Raw genomic sequence first — 21,221 nt, 5'->3', positions numbered from 1 at the left:
TGCGCTTGCTTTCCTCTGCTAAAAGTGACAAAGTTTGTGAGAATGTGTCGAGGTTTTGAATGAAAATCACAGCCGTTTTGTAGGGTGTTCCTGCGTGTTTTGCGACAGAAGAGACATCGAGGATTGTGTGCTCAAATGGGCTGCATTCGCAGTCTGCTCGATTTGAGTAGGGAATTCATTTTAGCTGCTCAAGCACTGGCCAGATTAGGCATTACGTCCAACCCCACTATAATCTTCCCCGATCAAACTGTGGCATTCTAATACACATTTCAATAGATATTCCAAGTAGTGGGTCCGTTTGTTCGACTTTTGTGCATATCGATGACTCCGTTGCAAAACTATGAAGGTCTTTTAGCACTCGGGAATCTCGCCTCCGTGGACGACGACGTCCGGTAGGTTTGCTGGGTTTATTTGATAGTCGCTGCATAATGCGCCATAAAGGATTCTACTCTGTAGAAACGTGTATGTTCTCAGAGAATCCTCGAATTCGGTTGGCTGCTACTCAATGTATGTGTAATATGGCAATGCTCGACGACGTGGTGGCATTATTTGCTGCCCCGGGGAATGATAGAGTCAAGTTATTGGTCATCTTTGTTGGTTTTTTGGAAGAAGAGGGGTCTAGCGATCTCATCTTAGATTTGGTTTCGGCAGCTTCTGGTGCATTGGCTATACTATCCGCCGATGAAGCGATTTGTAAGCTTATTTGCAATGTATGAGAGATTACCGAGCTTTTCTATAGGTGAGTCACTGGGAGGGGAGATTGATAAGTGCTTTGGCAGCCAATGTGGACGGAGTCACTCACCGAGTTTTGAGCATTCTCCGTAATTTATGTCACTATCGCACTGTTCGGCTATGTCCCCAGCTAGTGGAACTGGTCCAAGTTTTGAGCACCGTCAAGTCTTCTCCAATTATTGAATGTGCACTTGACATTGTTAATTTAATTAACTAATTATTCTTCCTCATTACAAATAAATATACGTCGATGGTGTACATTATTTGGGAAACCAGACGGATTTAACAACTCCACTCCAAGAAGCCATCCTGGCATTAGTGTACATCAGTAAGGCATTTGACCGAAGATCGCGTCATGCCACTGGCACAAAAATTTGTGAATCGAACATTCCCGATAAAAACAAAATATGACTAACCAGCGTCCTATCAAGAAAACTCAGTTGTACAAAATGCGCGAACAAAAATTACGCAGACGACATTTTGATTGCCTCAAAACATCGGGAAATCAACTAAGCCACAGTCAGGCTCTAAACATACCTGGACTGTCTCACCAATTGGCTAGGACTTAACCACATGATGCCTTCTCCGTTAAAATCATTTGTGACTTTATTCACAGCCGACCGACGACAGTTCAACATCAGCCCTGATTTATATAAACACAACGAAAAACTACCATTCCTCAAACCCCACTGAATTTTGGTGGTCATCTTTGACCAATTCCTTTCCGAGCACATTGATTTCACATGTAGTAAAGTCAAACGTAAACTAAACGCTTTAAAGTCATATCGGGTCAATCGTTGGTCAAGCAAACCAAAATTGACTAACCGTTTAGAAACAATTTGTTCGAACATCCCTGAATTATGCCATAGATCTTATGTCTTTTCCGTGATTATTCCATAGATCTTGAGGCTGTTGTGGACAGATTTGAAATGATTGAGGGGTATGAACAAAAAGATCACAAGAAAGCCAGGTTCTGTTTTTTATCTCAAAACACAAAAACCATTTTGCGAGATACTGTATAGTTTAGTAAGTTTAAAAATATAATTATCGGTATATTTGATATCCAAAAATCAGTTTCCACATATATCAAGAAATTTATGTTTCCTAAGCTTCAACTCGCTAATGACGATTAAGTCAGGAAAGCACTGTTTACCTTCTCAGCCAAATCGTAGTGTCGTCCTTGCGTTCACAAACATGATTTTTAGTACTGAAGTTATGTCGTTGGAATATACTAATCTAAAACAAAATACTGTACCTTATTGGTACCCACACCTAGCTTTTTTAGTTTTAGGTGCAGCAATGTAATTATGTGGTAGACTTCTTTTTTTGTACGTACTTTATTCCGCCATGCAAGTACTCAACTAAAAAAATTACCTAAAGACTGACTTCGATATACACATATTTTTAATTAGTTTATAACTGAGTTATTTATTATTTTAAATATTTCCTAAGTTTCAATTCATTTTGAACAACCGCATAGACCAGGGGTCACCAAACTTTTTGCACTCGCGGGCCGGATTGACCCCAACACAATGAACGCGGGCCGGAGCACGTGCATAGGATTATAATTTTACTAGAAATTCATAAGTGTGTTTTTTTACAATAAAAACTAATTTAAACAAAAATAAAGTAAACAAAAATTTTAATGAGAGCTATGGAACTGTGATCTTTTTTTGATAAGTTCATCAATATTTGGTTTTAAATTGCTGCATCCTATCATGAGAATTGATTTTAAGTGTCCGTCAGTCAATCTTGCACGATGGGCAGACTTAACATATTTCATCCTCGAAAACGTTTGCTCACATTGGTAAGTTGTGCCAATATAGAAATCATCTTTATCGCAAAATTCTTTAGTCTCGGAAACTCATCATCCTTGAGATATTCGTAGAACTCAGCGAGTTTGGTCCGTCTGTGACAATCTTTGAGCTGTTCATTTGATTGTAAGTCAATAACTTCTAATTGTAATTCATGTTGAACATTTTCAACATTACAAGAAAATGGATTTTCGAACAAAATTATATCGCTTTCAATTTTGTCAAGTTCAGAAAACTTATGTAAAAAATGATGTTTTAATTCTTTGATAATTCCAATTTGGAAAGTAATGTCGATCTCATTACAGTTTGCCTCACAAAAACTTTTAAAACAAGAAAAGTGTGAAAACTGACGTACTCCAAGTTGTGACTCGAATAACATCAATTTTTGTCGAAATGCTTTAATTATCCTGTAGAAATCACAAATTAAGTTTTCCTTTCCTTGTAATTTCAGATTTAGCTCATTCATGTGAGTTGTAACATCAACCAAAAATGATAATTTTGATAGCCAAGCAAGATCTGATAATTCGGGATAATAGTTATTTTTACTGGTTAGAAAAATATCAATCTCACTTCGGAGTTTATAAAATCTATTTAATACATTACCACAGCTAAGCCATCTAACTGCAGTGTAATATGGTAAGTCAAAATATTCAGATCCAAAATCGTCAAGTAAAACTTTAAACTGACGGTGATTAAGTGAGCTCCCTCGAACAAAGTTTATTATGCGAATAACTGGATTCAACACACATGAAATATTAAGAGCCTTCGCACATAGTGCGTGCTGATGAAGGATGCAATGAATGAACAAAGTGTTTGAAATATGTAATTCCTCCAATTTATTAGTTATTTGCCCAACTAGACCCTTTTTAGAACCAGCCATATTCTTTGCCCCGTCAATCGTAACACAACTCAGTTTCTCCCATTCAAGGTTATAGTCACTTATAGTTTGTTCCAATTCATCAAAAATATCTTTTCCAGTGGTTGTTCCATGAATAGAACAAACAGATGCCAGTTCTTCAGTTATGGAAATATTCTCATCAACTCCACGAATAAAAATAAGAAGTTGCGATGTTCCCGAAATGTCAACTGACTCATCCAATGCAAGAGAATACCACAACATATTACTTGTCTTTTCACAAATTTGTAAATATATATTTTTTCCAAGCTCTTCAGTTCTCCGTGATACAGAACTCGCCGACAAACTTATTCCATCAAATAAGGAAGAATTTAGTGGGCACAAACAATTAACTGCTTCAATAATGCAATTTTTGATATACATCCCATCACTAAAGGGTTTCCCGTGTTGTGAAATAATTTTCGTTATCTCGTATCCAGCTCTTGTTACATTTTCATTATTTTCAAAATTTTTTTTTATAAGGCCTTGTTGAATTTGTAAAGTGCGTTTCAGTGATTCAACTTTATCCTCACGTAGCTTTCCAGTGTACTTGGAATATATCGGAGCATGATTCGTTTCATAATGACGTCGAATGTTATACTCCTTCATAACAGAGAGATGTTCGTGGCATATTAAACAATAAGCTTTCTGCTTTAATTCATCTTTCGCAAAAAAATACTTCAATTCCCATAATTTATTGAATACACGGCATTCGCGGTCAACCTTTCTTTTCATATTAGACATAGCAACAAAGAAAAATTTAACGTTAATGCTGATAAGTTTTTTTTCGAATTAAATCTTGCAAAATAGTTTTATTTAAGTTAATTATTAAGGTATTAATTGAATATCTCGAAATAGTGCGCGGGCCGGATAAAATGTTGTCGCGGGCCGGATCCGGCCCGCGGGCCGTAGTTTGGTGACGTCTGGCATAGACTAAGGCCAGCTTGCCGGCTTACGTATGGGTAACCATCCATTGAGCAATTCTTACTTTTATGTGACAACTGGCTTCTTTCTGGACGATGAACTTGTGAGATCTGTCAACCACCAATCCCGATGCGGCGCACAGACCGACGAGCTCGGCTACCACCCAGGGTCATGTTGTAACGGAATTGGCCGCTCTTTGAGACACACAGAAATAAAGCAGGTCATCCATCGATCACTCCGTATTGATGAATTCTACTCTTAACTGGAACCTACAGGGATCTTTTCAGAGAGTGGCGAAGGCCCGAAGAGATGACGACCCTTTTTCTTTAAAAGGAAAGTGTTTGGTCTGGGACGTCACATGAGTGAACTTCTTTCTTACCCAGGCTGCGATGATCATTTCTTGTATATTGAATTCGTTATCATTTTTAGTCGATAGACTCTACTAGTATAAATCGAGGACATGGGATTAGTTCTTTAAATGCCCTTTTAAAATGTTGAATATACTGTTTTCAAGTATAGTTTCATTTTATTTTTTTTCATGTAAAAAAATCGTAAATAGCCCTGCCGTAAGATGTAAACGACATCTCGCTCAAACCGGCTACACTTTTTTGTAATTATAGAATGATCAAGACAGAAAGAGAACAGATTACCAAAAAATTAACTAATCCAAACGAAGTCATGTGTCTCTGCTCCAAGTCTTCGTATATCTTAATAATAAAATGGTATGGTGTGTGTCTGTCTGTCTGTCTGTGTGTCTGTCTGTCTGTCTGTCTGTGCACACCCACATTCAAATTGTTACAAACCAGATCAAATTGTCAAAACCTTCCCTTTTGTAGTTATTCGATAATGAGGCACAATAAAAGGTTGATATCCTCTAAGAACCTTCCTGTCAAAAAATTTTAATAAGAAAGAATATCCTCGACGATGAGGTCCCCCAAAACCTTCAAGTCAATTTTCTGCGTTTTTGTTAAAATGAACAACAAGAAAGTCCTCGACTCACATGATGTGGTCCCCCAAAACCTTCAAGCCAAAAAATTAAAAAAATTATTTTCTGCGTTTTTGTTAAAATGAACAACAAGAAAGTCCTCGACTCACATGATGTGGTCCCCCAAAACCTTCAAGCTAAAAAATTAAAAAAATTATTTTCTGCGTTTTTGTTAAAATGAACAACAAGAAAGTCCTCGACTCACATGATGTGGTCCCCCAAAACCTTCAAGCCAAAAAATTAAAAAAATTATTTTCTGCGTTTTTGTTAAAATGAACAACAAGAAAGTCCTCGACTCACATGATGTGGTCCCCCAAAACCTTCAAGCTAAAAAATTAAAAAAATTATTTTCTGCGTTTTTGTTAAAATGAACAACAAGAAAGTCCTCGACTCACATGATGTGGTCCCCCAAAACCTTCAAGGTAAAAAATTAAAAAAATTATTTTCTGCGTTTTTGTTAAAATGAACAACAAGAAGTCCTCGACTCACATGATGTGGTCCCCCAAAACCTTCAAGGTAAAAAATTAAAAAAATTATTTTCTGCGTTTTTGTTAAAATGAACAACAAGAAGTCCTCGACTCACATGATGTGGTCCCCCAAAACTTTCAAGCCAAAAAATTAAAAAAATTATTTTCTGCGTTTTTGTTAAAATAAACAACAAGAAAGTCCTCGACTCACATGATGTGGTCCCCCAAAACCTTCAAGCCAAAAAATTATAAAAAATTATTTTCTGCGTTTTTGTTAAAATGAACAACAAGAAAGTCCTCGACTCACATGATGTGGTCCCTCAAAACCTTCAAGCCAAAAAATTAAAAAAATTATTTTCTGCGTTTTTGTTAAAATGAACAACAAGAAAGTCCTCGACTCACATGATGTGGTCCCTCAAAACCTTCAAGCCAAAAAATTAAAAAAAATTATTTTCTGCGTTTTTGTTAAAATGAACAACAAGAAGTCCTCGACTCACATGATGTGGTCCCCCAAAACCTTCAAGCCAAAAAATTAAAAAAATTATTTTCTGCGTTTTTGTTAAAATGAACGACAAGAAAGTCCTCGACTCACATGATGAGGTCCTCCACAACCTTCAAGCCTCGTGAGGCCATTAATTAGCTTAGCTATCTTTTTTCGATGACATAAATTCTTTTTTGTTAAATTTTCGTTAAAAAAATAAAATAAAAGCTCTAATTGTTATCGACCATGAATAGACTGTGCAATTATCAGATTTTGAAAACCACTAAAAAGGAAAAAGCAAAAATTATTAGAGATTTACATAATTGATTCTTTTTAACTGCCGAAACTGACAAATTCGATTATGCTACTGTTTAGATTTCTTAAAAGATAGAGGCAAATAAAATTTAAATTAGTCATGTAAATTTCAATTTGCCTATATTTAAATCTCCTTGATTTAACAGGCTTTAATTTTTTTCCTTATAATACTACAAAGATGAAGCTGATTATCATTTTCTTTACCGAAACAGACAAGTTCGATTATGCTAAAGTTTCAATTCCTTTAAACATAGAGGCAATTAAGTATAATGGCTTTGATTGGATAATACACTTTACATAAATTTCACTAAATAAATTTACGTAGAAAATTTAATATAAATTACTGATTCGCGTTTACAAAATCATAAGAATGTCCTATAAAGAGAGATCTGAGAATGTTAACAAACAAGAGAATATGAACCATATAACAAAAAAAGAGAAACGAGGGAAGATGTGCTTAAATGGTGAGGGAACTTAGACAACAGCTGAACAAGGTCAGGACTGCTGTTAGACTCAACTACGGGTAATAGAATTATGCATTCTAGGTTAATTGTTTGGGATGAATGTACGATGGCTCATAAAGGCGCATTCAAGCAGTTGACCGAACATATAGAGATATCAAGAATTGTAGCGACCATTTGTTTGGGGGAGCATTAGTTGTATTGGCAGGTGATTTTAGACAGACGCTGCCAATTATTCAAAGAGGGACGCCTGCGGATGAATTGAATGCCTGCCTCAAATCGTCATATTTGTGGACACACGTGAAAAAGGTAAGCTTAGATGTAAATGTACATGCACATTTACAAGGCGTTAATAGCATATTCCCACAAATCCTTCTAGATATTGGAAATGGGGCAATCACTTCAGAAATGCACGACCAGAAAATTAGGCTACCGGAAGAATTATGTATTTTCGTAGAAACAGCAGAAGAATTATTGAATGCCGTCTATTCCGAACTATCTGAACACTACGTGAATTTCGACTGGCTGCGTGAACGAGCTATATTAGCTCCACTTAATGATGAGGTACTTAATATAAATTTAGATTTATTAATGAAAATCCCTGGCAGAGAAAGAATATATAAATCGGTCGACGTTATTATGGACCATGAAAGGGCCTGCGATAGATTTAAGAGACTACAATTTCCGCTGAAGATAAGTTTTGCTATGACAATAAACAAGGCCCAGGGACAGTCTTTAAAGGTAGTAGGCTTATTTTTAGAGAACGAGTGCTTTTCACATGGCCAGCTGTATGTGGGGTGCTCAAGGGTAGGTAGAAGAGAAATTTATTTATATTTGCCAAGGATGGACGGACTGCAAACATCGTTTATCCACAGGCCTTAGAATAAGGTTATATCAAAGCAGGTCGCATTTATATATCTACATAAATTTATAGTTATTTAAGGAAACTGCGAGCGTAGCGAGCAGGGCCTCCGCAGGAGCTAGCTCGCAGTGAGCGAAGCGAACTGCTGAGCTAGTTGACTGATAAGAGATTTCGTCCCACTAACACTGGATAGATGCAGAATCGGAAAATTTCCAGCCAAACCGAGCTTCCTACCGGCTACAAGCAGCAGAATAATCTAGGGACAATTTCCTTTCGGCAGGGTTTCATAGAATTTGTTTTATTTATTTCTTAAAGAATGTTGGGTTTCGTCTATTACTAAAAATATTTGACTCCCTTTGAAATATTCTTTAAGTTTTTCAACCTTTTTCACAAAAATAGTGGAAACAAGATTTCTAGAATGTGTCTCACTAGGCAGTTTAAATCCCAAAGTTTCAAAAAAGTTTGAAAATAGACATCCCTTAATTTGAACAACGGAATATTTGTTTTATTCATCATTTCGACCAAGCTAATTGCGAAAGACTCTTCGGAAACCACATCTTTAGAAATCAACTTCATTTGTATATTAAATTTTCCTGATTCTAATCTCTTTTTGTGTTTCAACGTTTGGCGATGTTGTTCAACGTTGAAACTTTTTCCATATTTAAAAGGAACACAGCATTTTAAGCAATAAAGTCTCCCGTGATCATCCTCTTCGAATTCGTTAGGAAATTTGTCAATTATATTATATATTTTCTTTTTATTTGATTTTTTAGGTTTAGCCATCACAACAAATATATTTAAGCGTGCTTAATTATTAATTTATAAATTTAATTATATGACTAAATGAAAAAAATATAACTTTATGGAAAAAATATGACCTTATGAAAAAAATATGAAATTAATGACCTATAAAACTACAACGAAAGTAAATAAAAATATAATAATAATTTAAAATGATGGTAATAATAAACTAACAATTCTTTTTTGATATGATATTATAAGTTAATTATAAGAAAAAGCAACAGTTCATCAACAAATGATTAATTTCCAAGCAAATCGTCGCAAAAACGAAGAATAGAAAGTCTCCTGGTGGTATCGACCATATGTATTATAATATTTGCAGTAATCTGCACAACAAACGAAGGAATTGTCTTGAAGTCAGAAATTTCATCGTAGCTATCCCCACAACAGGAAACAATGTAGTCATTAGGATTCTGATTCTTCAATCTTGCAGACAAATCACAACTCATTTGGCAAAAAGACACAGATTCATTACTCAAGATCTCTTTTATATGTCGTATAGTCATCCAAATCAGTTTTCTATTCGTCGATTCTATGTGAACGAAAAACTGGTTGCATGCAAAAGCACTTAAAAAACGAAAGTCATTTGTCAAATTTCCCTTTGATTTAAAAGCTTTAGCCCCCATACTTACAACCTTAAGTTAAAAAATTAAAGTACATTCAATCTCGTCTGGTTGGCTTCCATGAGCGACGATAAGGATTCGTTGATGATAACAATATTGCGACAAGACTTCCCTCGGAATCTGAACATGTTTGGACTTATCGCATTAAGTCCGTAGCAATTTCTTGAAAAAATCAAAAAATAAAATAGAACATCAAATCCATGCTTATAGTTGGAGAAACTGGAAAGTATTCTTTTTCAAGCTCATTAATTCGTTTGAAACTTTTTGATCTCTTATCCCCTCGCCTAAGAATTATTTATTACTAAAAACCAATCAATTTTATTATACGCAAAATGTACCGGATCAGTCTCTTTTATCTTTTCCAGTACAGCATAAAAAAACCCTCCGGTATCCTGTAAATGAGGAAGAACGCGTCGACAAAAATTAAGATTATGGTGTCCAACATATTCAGAAGGAAATAAACTTTTGTACATGTCTTTTTTTAATTTTATGGGTAAATTATCCCAGCTATCACACTCTCCCTCCTGAGTAAAAACTTTCCAATTCTCAAGCCCTGGTCTAGCAAGTAGTCCTATGTCATCCAATTGTACTGAGACAAGTTGCACTGTATCATCCTGTTCGAGCACTGCAGATACCACGGCTTCGTCTTCCAGAGGATTAAGAGAACATGTGGAATATACTATTCTGCCACCCTTTTTTAATAGTTGTACCCCACGCAAAAGAATTTTCTTTTGAAGTCTATAAAATTATAATGGAATATATTATTCTAAAAATAAGTATAATTTATTTATCTATCGCTATACTTACACGTGTAGTGAAAATGCATTGGTAGATTTCCACGATTTTAGTATTTCAGGAGTCTTTCTAACAGTGCCATCACTGGAGCAAGGTACATCAGCCAAAATCCTATCAAAGAAAAACGGCTTTCCATCAGAGTCCTATTAAAATAAGTATTTAGGCACAAAAACAAGCAAATCCGGGAATCTCTGTGCATCATTACACGTGACAGCCAACGACGAAGAGTTTAGAGGAGAAAGTTGGTGGAGCATAACAAAACATCGGTCAGGATTATTATCATTTGCAACAACGAATCCCCCTTCAACAGAATCTGCCAGGCTGCTGATTATTTGGGCCGTCTTTGATCCTGGAGCAGAACAGAGATCCAAAATCTGCTATTAGATACGAAGATTTGCCTTGTGGTGTGGTTTAATGTCCATTAGAAGTGGGGGAATCATGCTAACCGTCTCCTGTCTGCGAATAAACCCCTAAACATATGACATGAAAATACAACAGCTTCCATCTCTGCGAAAAGAATGTCTTTGAGTTCTTTAAGTTGCTTGTCTTTTTTAATTTCGTGCCTTGAAAGATTGAATTGGAAGGCCCTTTTATCGGGAAACCTTTTTATACACGCTGGTTCTAATTTACCATTTGAGGGGCTTCAGGGTATTATTCTCTGTCATAAAGCGGTTCAACGTTCTGATGATAAATTCTCGATAGTAAACCAAATAACTAACAAAAACTATGGAAAGTTAATACGGTTTTGGACAGCAAATCCATATAGCTGTCGGTAGTTCAGTTTTGATGCACTCTGTAAATTCCTGGAGTTCATTTTCTTTTATGATGTTTTGGGACTTGATAAATATAAGATAGAGATACTTTGTAATATTGTAGATATAGATTTCCTATTTGTTCCATTTGTTTGGTTGGAGGATACACGTAACAAAGCACTAGTTTTATTAATATAAACGTGATGCTATTAATTAGTTTTAATAATAAGTTCAAAATTTTTTCTTGAATTGAACAATCAAATTAAAGAAATAATTAAGTATTTTTTTGGGGTCTGTGAAGAAAGGTTGCTCATTACTGTTCATAAGAACATTTGAGCACTCTCTTACGTAATATTCCAAATCTTCGTCAGAACCTAAACAATAATTTAACTCATTCAAGCATTTATTAGCGATCAACGCAAGTTTGGATTTTTCGGTGTAAAATTCTTGGTCCAAATCATACAATTCCAGAGTTGGAGATGTAAGAGATCCAAAACGTGGTTCAAAAACCTTCCAAGTATTAAGTTTTTATATAAATCTACACAGAGTTGTAGATTTGGTAAAGGACATTCAAAATGTGGTTTAATCAAAGAAAGCTGTTGATCCTCAATCTTCAATTGCTTATATGTTCTGGAATTGCATAAATGAAATAATTTTACTTTTGAACTAATGGGACCATTTCTGTTCCGATCCAATACAAATTTGAATCAAAAATACTAGAAATATCAACAAAAAAATCGTCGCTGTCTTGAAGACATGATTTTATGTTTTCAGTAAAATGGCTCATGCTGGGTATGTTGTTGTAATCATTTAGCTATACGTTGTAGTACTTTAAATTTAATACCTCAAAATTATCTTTATCAATTTTATTCAAATTATTGCTGCTTTCAGTCAACATTTTAAATATACCGTTCTAATATAATTTAGATATTTTGTTACAATTAGCTTTTCGTTTTCTTCACTATAATAATATTTATCATTGAATAAAAGTGAGGATCCTATAACGACGATTTTCCCACCTTTTAGCTAAACAAAAATTATTTCATTATTTTAATTCAACATTTTTTTCATAATACGAGCAAATCGGCCTATTGAGCGGAAGAGATACTAATCCAGTTGAAAGTAACGCTATTGATGGTTTTTGCACAGAAAGCGAAGCTCCGTAGGGGTATACGAATCCCATTCTAAATATAGTTTTCTTATTTATAATTATTGTCAACTTTGAGGGGTTATCATCTTCTTCAAATTTTCTATTCAAATTGCTGCCGTTTTGTTGACACAGTGAACGGTTAAGGATTCCATTAGATATTATAGCCTCTTTGGGATCAAAATATTTATGATAATTCAATCTTAAAACCGAATCTAAATTTGATATTACCAGATCAACCGCTGTTAATAACTACACCATATTCTTCAAGAAAAAAATTAATGTTTGTCTGGAAAATAGGCTCACCACCTTCTCCCAGTGAAATCAAAAGATTTCCATTGTTGCTAACAAAATTTGTTATTGCTTCAAACTGAAAATATGAAAAAAATTATAAAAACTTCGTCGTTTGTGAACATTTCCTTTGGACCTGAAATCACAAAAAGCTTGACATTTTCTAAAACATTCGAAGTGATGAGTTTATGATTACTAAAAATGAGCACGGATTATTGAGGCTTAACTATTCTATTTTGTGATCATTTTTCAATTTTTTAGTTAGATTGTTAAGTCCGTTTGTCGGGGACATCGATTCATTTTTAGATAAATCAAATAAAATTGTATTTTTTTCAATCTGAACCATTTTGAGACCTAATTTTTTAGCACTGTAAAAATGTTGCTTAGAAACAATATTTAAACTATTTTTGAGATTTTACATTTAGATATTTATTAGTTGAAAGTTCCATTTAATTTGGAATCAATTATGTGTTATGAATTTTTAGCTTGTTACTCTGCATTTCCTGTCGACTCCAAGTCCCTTTGCTGTATTGCTTGTCGTCTTTATCATCACTTGCTTGTCCGAATATTTGATTGAATTATTTGTGAACTTAAGAAACTATATTTTTGAAAAATTTAATTTTAGATTATCTATTAAATTGACACTTACTTAACGATTTAGATTAAAATTTTCTTTTTTGTTTGAAATATATATAAATTTTGTTACTAGACGGAAGTTAATGATATCTTTAAAGTTTCTTAGCCACTTAAATATATTAACTTGAAAAAAATTTATTCCAGGGAAATGAAAGGAAATCAAAAATCACGGGCCAACTTTAATGGAAAAAGTATATTCCTGATCACAGCCCATGTACGAATCACTCATGAAATACAGATAGTACTTATGCTCCCCTTCGTCCGGCGCAATAAAATCTAGTTTGACCACAGTTGATTTGGCAAAACTGACTCTTTTAATAGAAATGAGACTATTCGAAACAGGATCTCCAATAACTAACCACCATGCTTCATCCTTTTTCTAAGGAAAATTACCAGTGAGATTAAAACCTTTGGGAAAAAAGGAGCTATAACCTTAGAAACATCATCCTCTCTAGTAAGAGACACGTTAACGTTAACAAGAGAGCCGCTAGAAATATCTTGACTGGCAACGGAAAACTCACAATCGACATTTGGATATGAATTACAAAATCTTGCAACGTCGTTTCGTTCCAAATCAGTAAGGGAACTTAATATATCTGTCCGTTTGTCAGAATCAATTTCTAAAAGATCAAAAACACCCTCGATAGACTGAAATTGATAATAAAGTACTCATTACTTGAGCTGCGCATTTTTCTATTAAAGTACTGGTAAAATGTGGAATTTGCTTCAAATTAGACTCCTTGGTTCCAACAGCCTGAATAATCATCTGTGACAATTCCATGGCAGCAAGAGCAGGCGATAGCCACCCATTACTACTAAGGACATCAACGCACGCCTGAATCAATCTCACCGACTTTAAATATAGACAAATTTCTTACCTTTATAACTATGTCAACAATATCAGCCTGCATTTCAACTGACAGTTGAACTCTGGAAAGATATGATTGCAGCAACAAATTTGTCTTTACGTGTGGATCCGTAAAATCTGGATCGATTATTTTATTCGGGAGTCTTGCAGCCAATTGCTTTAAAATATCTTCGTCACCTTCTCTGATTACTACATTGGAAAATTCTCCGGCATTCGAGACAATTTCTAATATTCCTCTGAGACGAGTCTTCGATGACAGTGAAATATTAAATAATTCTATTAATCAACCAGGAAGTAAATCTACCTATAGTATTATAAGATATGTAATAATATGAGGAGATAATTCCAAAATTAAGGGAGGATAGATTCATGTCATCTTCGATACCGATACACTAATTGTCAACAGATTATCAATACTTTGGCGGATTCTAAATCTTCGAGAGTTGTCTCTACTAATGATGATAAATGATCTGACAAGTGGTGATGAGTAACACCTAGTTATAAATATATTCTATAATTAACCTCGGAGGTTGTAGTAATTGGAATTCTGAGTCATTCGGCGGTACATCAACGTCCACGTGAGATAGTCGACAACATCTTGTTTTGTTTCCATTATTTTCGAAAAAATTTCAGAGTTAAAATTATCATGCAAGTTTTGGTCAAAATGAGACTAAGAATATTATTAATTAAAACTCGATTCAACATATGTAATTAAAAAATAATAATAAAACCTCGATAGGCAGTTGCTCACATAAAAACTTTTTATAATATTCCTTTTTGGAGGTCTGACAACAAATGAGTACTTTCCCCTGCCCCTCTCCCTGTTCGGTGGAGGAATACTGAGAACAAAAACCGGTCATGTGTATAATATCAGCAATCGGATAATCTTCAAAGCTATAGGGAATATAAAAATTCATTCAAACGTGTGATATCTTCCATTGTAGGACTGTGTATCAAGCACAATAACAAGTGAAGCTGGCAAATCAAGGCCCCATGCCAAATTACGGGCAATAACAACAATTTGAATAGCTTTGAAATGATATAGCTGTGTGACAATCTGACGATCGGATTGAGAGAGTCCTTCATGTAGAAAAGCAACACCCTTTTCTACAACACATGCCAAATTCTAAAAGAATGTGAGATTTTATAACCTTATCAATCAATCTATCGATGAATGGCTTTAAATCATCTTCAGGACCTATGTGCAGGAATTTATGTGAATCAGTTTCTGCTGCATAATTTATTAAATGAAAAGCAGTTGTTCTTGTTTGTTTTCGAGTAGCAACAAAAACAACAACAGGTTTGTCTTTTGCGGAAGAAACAATAGTCTGATAAGCGGGTCTGAGCATGGAAAGAAATCGAGTTTGGTAATGACTCATATTAAATCCTTGAATATGTAGTGCCAGTGGACGAATATTAGGATGGAAATTAAAAGTTGAATTAACACCACATCCCAACCAATGAGCCACATCATTCGCATTTAGTAATGGAATAGATAATCCCAACACTCGTAAACTACGCTGTGTTTGCGATGACATGTATTGCATGCGAGTACAGACGGCTTCATAAATTGCCTGAAAAATGTTAGAGTCAAATTATAACCCCATCCTCGTCATCAACAAGTTCTAGATGAGCTGCGATAAATAAATCGACGTTTTGAATAACCTTCCTCTGCTTCCAGCGTCGAGAGAGAATATCCCAATGTTCAGAAGTTGAGACGATTATATTGGCCTTTAATGTAAGAATTGAACGACGAACTTTTTGAAGAAGTTTAAGATCAGTAGGAGTATCTCCTGTTAACAATACTACTGATTTATTCAGGATCGAACTGAATTTTTCCAAAGAGTCAAAAATCTAAATATTTTTTATAATGGATAATGAACAAACCAAAGAAGCATTTGCGTATTTAGGCGATATGTAAACACATCGACCATCTGGATTTTGGGAAAATAATCTAAACAATGAAAATTGGGCAATGACATCCTCCCCAGATCCTGCAGGGGCTCCGACGAAAATATTAGTGTCGGTGTTATATACAGAATTAAATACTAAAATATGCAATGGTCCTACCCTGAGTTTGAATCGGATTAAAATGACGTTGAGTAAAGAAACTCTCATATTTGGAATTTTTGAGAGCAGAAATAGAAAGCGGCTGTAAATCCAAAAGTTCCGTAGGTGGAGGGCACTTAGTGGGCATTATTAGTTGCCGGAAAGAAACTGCCAAAACTGTAGAAGAACCTAACAATATTAAAAATAAAATAACCTATCCATTTGTCTGAAATTATTTTAACAAAATAATGAGGAGGTCGTGGCTCAAAGACAGAAACAAAAAACTTAAGGAAATGTTCCATTTCGGCGAACTTTTTCCTCAGAATGAAAAATTCAGAATGGAGTATTAATTCGCTGTCAGAATCTTCGACAAATATCCAAAACCCCTAATTACAAAATGTTTATAAAATAAACCTGAGCATTCCCATGTACTTTTTCATCCCATCGAAAATTGGGTGTAATTGTTAGATCAATTCGAAGTGTTGAGCATGTGATCGGCAGCACGTGAACTTTTAATTCCATTTTAGGGAATTGTCTCAGATATTTGATTATAACCTGCCCCGAACGTGGTACATTAATCAGTTCAGTCAGTTCCTCTGGACCCAGTTCATACAGTCGATGAATTTCAAAGCCTCTTTTATCAATCTTTTTAACAATATCAACTGGAAGTTTTTTGAATTGCTTTAACGGACATAGAGAAGACCACCTATAACAAAATAGTAAATAAAATTACATTCTCTGATCAATCATCTTCGCTAAAGTCAGAGCACGTTCAGCTATTCTTGCCCATCCTCGATGCATCACAATTTCAAAGATAGCCCGGACTAGACGGGAGGCACTTTGTGTGATAAAAACCATGTCGGACATTAATACAAACCCATCAAGTCTTAAATTAGATACATATGCTTGTAATAACACATTCACCTATTATTTCCAAACAAACATTACTTTGGCAGAGGGATCATCTATGCTCTTTTTTACGGGGATCGGCACTCTCTCAACTAGCTTCTGTAACTCCAATTTTTCTTCCTGAAAAAATTAATGAAATCATCATAAACCTCCCTGACGGAAATACGTTTGAATTCAGATGATAATGAGAATACTCTAAATAGCTCTACAGAATTCATAGTCGGAGTTAAGTATTGATTAAATACTGTCAGGGTCTCATGTTTGCAATAATAATCACATGCAATACGCCCAAGGTTCGTTGATATAAAAACTCCGGATTTTCGATCGTATTTAATCAGCGAACTCTTGTCAAGAATAATGGCAGCAGAATGGATTAGATTTCTACGCCTATATTCCAAGGTGGGATCTTTTTCTATATCTTCAGCATTAATTCCATAGAGAGTGGGAGATTTAATCATTCTGATGTACAAATAAGTATATTCTAATATATGACATGCATTCACTCACTTAGCCATTCAGCACCGTCAGAAATATTTTGAACAGTTCCCAAGACAATTTCAGCATTGAGATGATCAGCCAAACTATGTAATAACTGACTCTCAATAGGCAATTGCTGATTCATCAACGAAAGATAATATGACATTTCTGTATGATTAGTTATGAGAATCCCGACTCCTCGCGTGTCGTACTGTGGACGACCAGCACGCCCCATCATTTGCATTACATCAAGACATCCCAACTCCACCCAACGACTCTTCTCAGGATTGTAGACTTGGGTTCCTTTTATTATGACCGTGTGTGCGGGAAGGTTGACACCCCAAGCAAGGGTTGCAGTTGAAACAAGAACTGGAATATGTCGGTCACTGAATAAATCCTCAACTAAAGTCCTATCCACTCTAAAAATTAATACGAACAAGACGTAACTTATTCATTCCTGCATGATGAATTGCGAATCCGAAGGGCAAAAGATCTTTTAAATCAAGATTCTTGACATGTTCTGCCTCACTTCTCAAAATTTCGATTGACTTGTTACTTTCCTTTAAAAACATTCCGAGAGTGTCATTAGCAAGACACATATCCTTAATACAACGAGCTGTTTTAGCAGTTTCTTTACGAGAATGAACAAAAATTAACACCTATTGTAAAAGTGAAAGTCTAACCTGGTTAGAAACGGCATGTTCGACAACTTTGTTGTATACAATTTCATTCATTAACTGATAACGTCGGGCAGCCTTCTCGTTTATCCCGATATACACTTGTTGCAGTGGTACGGGACGAAAACTATTGTCGAAATAAAACAGTCCAGTGTCTTTGACACGAAGAAGTGTTGCCACGTCCTCATAGTTTGGAAGAGTAGCACTGAGTCCAACCAAACGAACATTTTCTCCAGACTTTTCGATGGAACGGACAGTCCTGTCGTAGTGATAAAAATAGAACAACCTAGCAATCACAGATTCGAGTACAGGGCCCCTCTCATCGTGCAATAAATGTATTTCATCGATAATAACAAGACGGACGAGATGAACAAATGTTCTTTCGCCGCTTTTTCGAGTAATGACGTCCCATTTTTCTGGAGTGCAGACTATCACCTGAGTTGAGTGAATTTGTTCTTTGTTTAGCTGGTGATCGCCGGTGAGTTCGTCGACTTTAATTGCGTAAGGTTTGAGTCTCTATTTACTCGTATACTTAGAGAAAACCGCAGAGAAATTCCCCACCATTTCTTGAACAAGTGATTTCATTGGTGCAATATACACAATTTTAAACTCGTCGACATTGATAGTTGTATCTTGGTTCACATGTTTCCCAATTTCATGAAGTATTGTCATCAAGGCAACATTTGTTTTACCGGCACCCTGACAAAGTAATGAAATATAGGCATACAGTGGGAGCACACAACAAAATATTTTCTTCTGATTCGAGTGCAACATGAAATAATTTGCTTTGAATTCGATTCAGGTGTTGTACGTTTCCAAAAGCTGGCTGAGCATATTTTGGGAGTCTAGTTATTGATATGAGCTAGTAGTGTCAAAACTTGAATATAAACCTGATCATCTTCTGCATTGGGTTGAAAGGCAGGAACTTGAACTTCTTCAAAACCTATTTAGCGTAAAATTGGCAATTATTGGAACCATTTCCCGCCTTTTTGAAAGAGCCCTCTGGAAGCTTACAACGTTTTTTGGTAGCAAGCTGAGCTGATGTGAGAGCAGTGAAATCCAAATTAACTAATTGAGCAGCATTCTGATTATAAATTTATAAAATTACAAATGAGGCATCGATAACTTCGGAATAAAGTTCCGCATCAATCCTAGATTCGCGAGCCTTCTTCCTTCGCTCCTGTTCTTCAATCACCATATCTTCAGTTTCCGTTGAAACTAAATCATGGAGAATTCCGGCCAGATATGGATCACGTGACATAGTTTCTCGTATTTCGTTCCTCTCATCATCTGACTGAGCAGAGGAAAGCATTGTACAATAGAGTACTGAAAATTTCACATTTTTTAAAACTCATTTGACGGTTTTGTTTGAGTTGAGTGATTAGGGCGAACTGCTTATGACCAAGGAGAAGAATTAGTTTCCCCTCAATATCGTCGTCAGAAGAGTTCTAAGTTGTTTAAATTATTAGAAAATACTTTGAGAATGTCAAGAATCTCGTTTGCCTTTGATTGGGCCATATTCGGATCCGTGAAATATTTGCTTAGCTTCCGTTGGAGCCAATATGCGTCAATTTCCCTTGAATGAAGTGAATTTTCTTTAATTGATATCGCACTTTTAGGTTCGCTCTACAATCAACAAATATGGACTACAGTTCTCAGAATATCCGTTTCCCCGTTTTGATCATCATCGTCATTCTCTTCATCTTCTTTAATCACGTTTAAAATTTCTGGCTCTTCCTAAAAATAAAATCTTTAGATTTTAATTTAAATAATATCAATAATAAACCATTTCTTCCCCCTCGTGAAACTGTACGTTGATTGCAATTGTCTCATCAATATTCGCGTCTACAGAAATTAAAACAAAAAGTGTTCAAATTAATAAATAAATCTTACCACTTTCTTCTTTATCTTCGTTAACCCAATCCACAATTTTTTTGGATAAATTTATAAAAATTGAAAACTTCTCCTCTGTCATTGGACCCAGCAACAATTCAATCTCCTTCTTTTTTTCTTTGTCCTTAGTCTTAACATTCTTTAGAACAGAAAGAATTTCATCTGCAGCGCCATATATAACTTCCCGTGGCTATCCCTGTAAATATTAAATATTCAACCTGATCTTCAAGACAACTTTGGATACAAGTGAGCAGTAGTTTGTATGTCCTCTCCGTTTCCTTCGATTGTGGCTTATATAAAATTCTTGAAGGCTCATCTTCAAAGTCGTCAATAATAACTGGCTTTTTGGAATGAAACGAGTCATTTTCTATGTCTGCCATTCTCTTTCTGGAAAATAATTCGCATTTTAGTAACTGTGGCTTGTTGAGAGAAGAGAATGGTGCTTCGCGGACAGCCTTATCACCCATTTTTATGTTAGAAATCCTCCCTGAAAGAGATTGAACCTCTCCAGTTGGCTCGTCTCTCGGGCGTCGGTCAATTAAATGGGTATCTGGTTGCAAAACAAGATTGGAATTCTATTTAGTATTAATCAAGTTGTAATGATTTTTAGTGTGAATAATGGTAAATTATTCTTACATTTTTATATTCATATTGTTGCTTACGAGCAGCCTCATCCGCCATGTTAAACTAGTATAAAACTATTTAATTTAAATAATAATTTATTTTTAATCTTGATTTTTTAATTAATAAACGATAATAAACAGTCATCTACCAAAATATAATATCAAATATGTAATACATTCCACATCTCATGGTCGTCTTTGAAGTTAATACCCTGATTTGTGGGTATCTCTGAGTATTCCATGCTGTATGCAGAAGAAAGTTAATAGGTCTACTTGGGACCATGCTGGGCAAGAATGAAGCAAGTTTGACCTCCAAACGCTGAAATAGAAGTCTGAGCTGATTCAAAGCGATCCCAGGTTACCTACTTTAGAAATCACATAAGTGATCTTAGTGCATAACTACTCTGAATTCAATTTGGGTCAAATGTAAACTGTTCGATACATGCAATCATGTAGTATTTTGCAGTTTTTTCATAAAGAAGTTATGCACCCAGATCTTCCAGTCAGAGACGAGGGTTAGTTCGTCATCAAAGACATCAGAAGATTCGTCATTAAGGGAACATCTGATCAGCAAAACAGAAACGACGCAGACTTTCGAAGGTGTATTTCAAGCATTTCGGCCTAATGCTGGGTACTCTTCTTCATCTTTCCGTGCAGCTCCCAATGAACATGCTGCGATTAAACTCACACAGGTTGTTCTCTCCCCTGCGCTGACATCGAGATTCGTGGGTTGAGAGCTTCTCT

General features: G+C 35.3%; 2 protein-coding genes, 1 long non-coding RNA gene and 2 pseudogenes across 3 annotated transcripts; all 5 read right to left on the bottom strand.

The window, feature by feature from the left end:
- Positions 1-2,511: 2,511 nt before the first annotated feature.
- Positions 2,512-4,185, bottom strand: LOC115231686 (general transcription factor II-I repeat domain-containing protein 2-like). Its single transcript, XM_029801656.1, has one exon. The coding sequence runs from the start codon at positions 4,183-4,185 to the stop codon at positions 2,512-2,514; it is 1,674 nt and encodes a 557-aa protein (XP_029657516.1).
- A 5,319-nt stretch (positions 4,186-9,504) lies between these two features.
- LOC115231684 (RNA cytosine-C(5)-methyltransferase NSUN2-like) lies at positions 9,505-10,723 on the bottom strand. The gene is made up of 4 exons (XM_029801655.2): positions 10,329-10,723; positions 10,168-10,298; positions 9,699-10,098; positions 9,505-9,522 (listed from the first exon to the last, which is right to left on the bottom strand). The coding sequence occupies exons 1-4, from the start codon at positions 10,407-10,409 to the stop codon at positions 9,505-9,507; spliced, it is 630 nt and encodes a 209-aa protein (XP_029657515.2). The 5' UTR covers positions 10,410-10,723.
- Positions 10,724-11,850: 1,127 nt separating this feature from the next.
- On the bottom strand, positions 11,851-12,209 carry LOC115231658. Its single transcript, XR_003883540.1, has 3 exons — positions 12,128-12,209; positions 11,968-12,091; positions 11,851-11,933 (listed from the first exon to the last, which is right to left on the bottom strand). It is a non-coding gene; the product is annotated as an uncharacterized LOC115231658 (long non-coding RNA).
- A 726-nt stretch (positions 12,210-12,935) lies between these two features.
- LOC115231693 lies at positions 12,936-17,519 on the bottom strand (annotated as a pseudogene).
- A 184-nt stretch (positions 17,520-17,703) lies between these two features.
- LOC118760855 lies at positions 17,704-20,535 on the bottom strand (annotated as a pseudogene).
- Between the last annotated feature and the right edge of the window lie 686 nt (positions 20,536-21,221).

Source organism: Octopus sinensis, unplaced genomic scaffold, assembly GCF_006345805.1.
Source record: "Octopus sinensis unplaced genomic scaffold, ASM634580v1 Contig18749, whole genome shotgun sequence".
Lineage (NCBI taxonomy): Eukaryota > Metazoa > Mollusca > Cephalopoda > Octopoda > Octopodidae > Octopus > Octopus sinensis.
The sequence above is the reverse complement of the archived record's forward strand: the minus strand, read 5'-3'. Positions and strand labels throughout refer to the sequence as shown.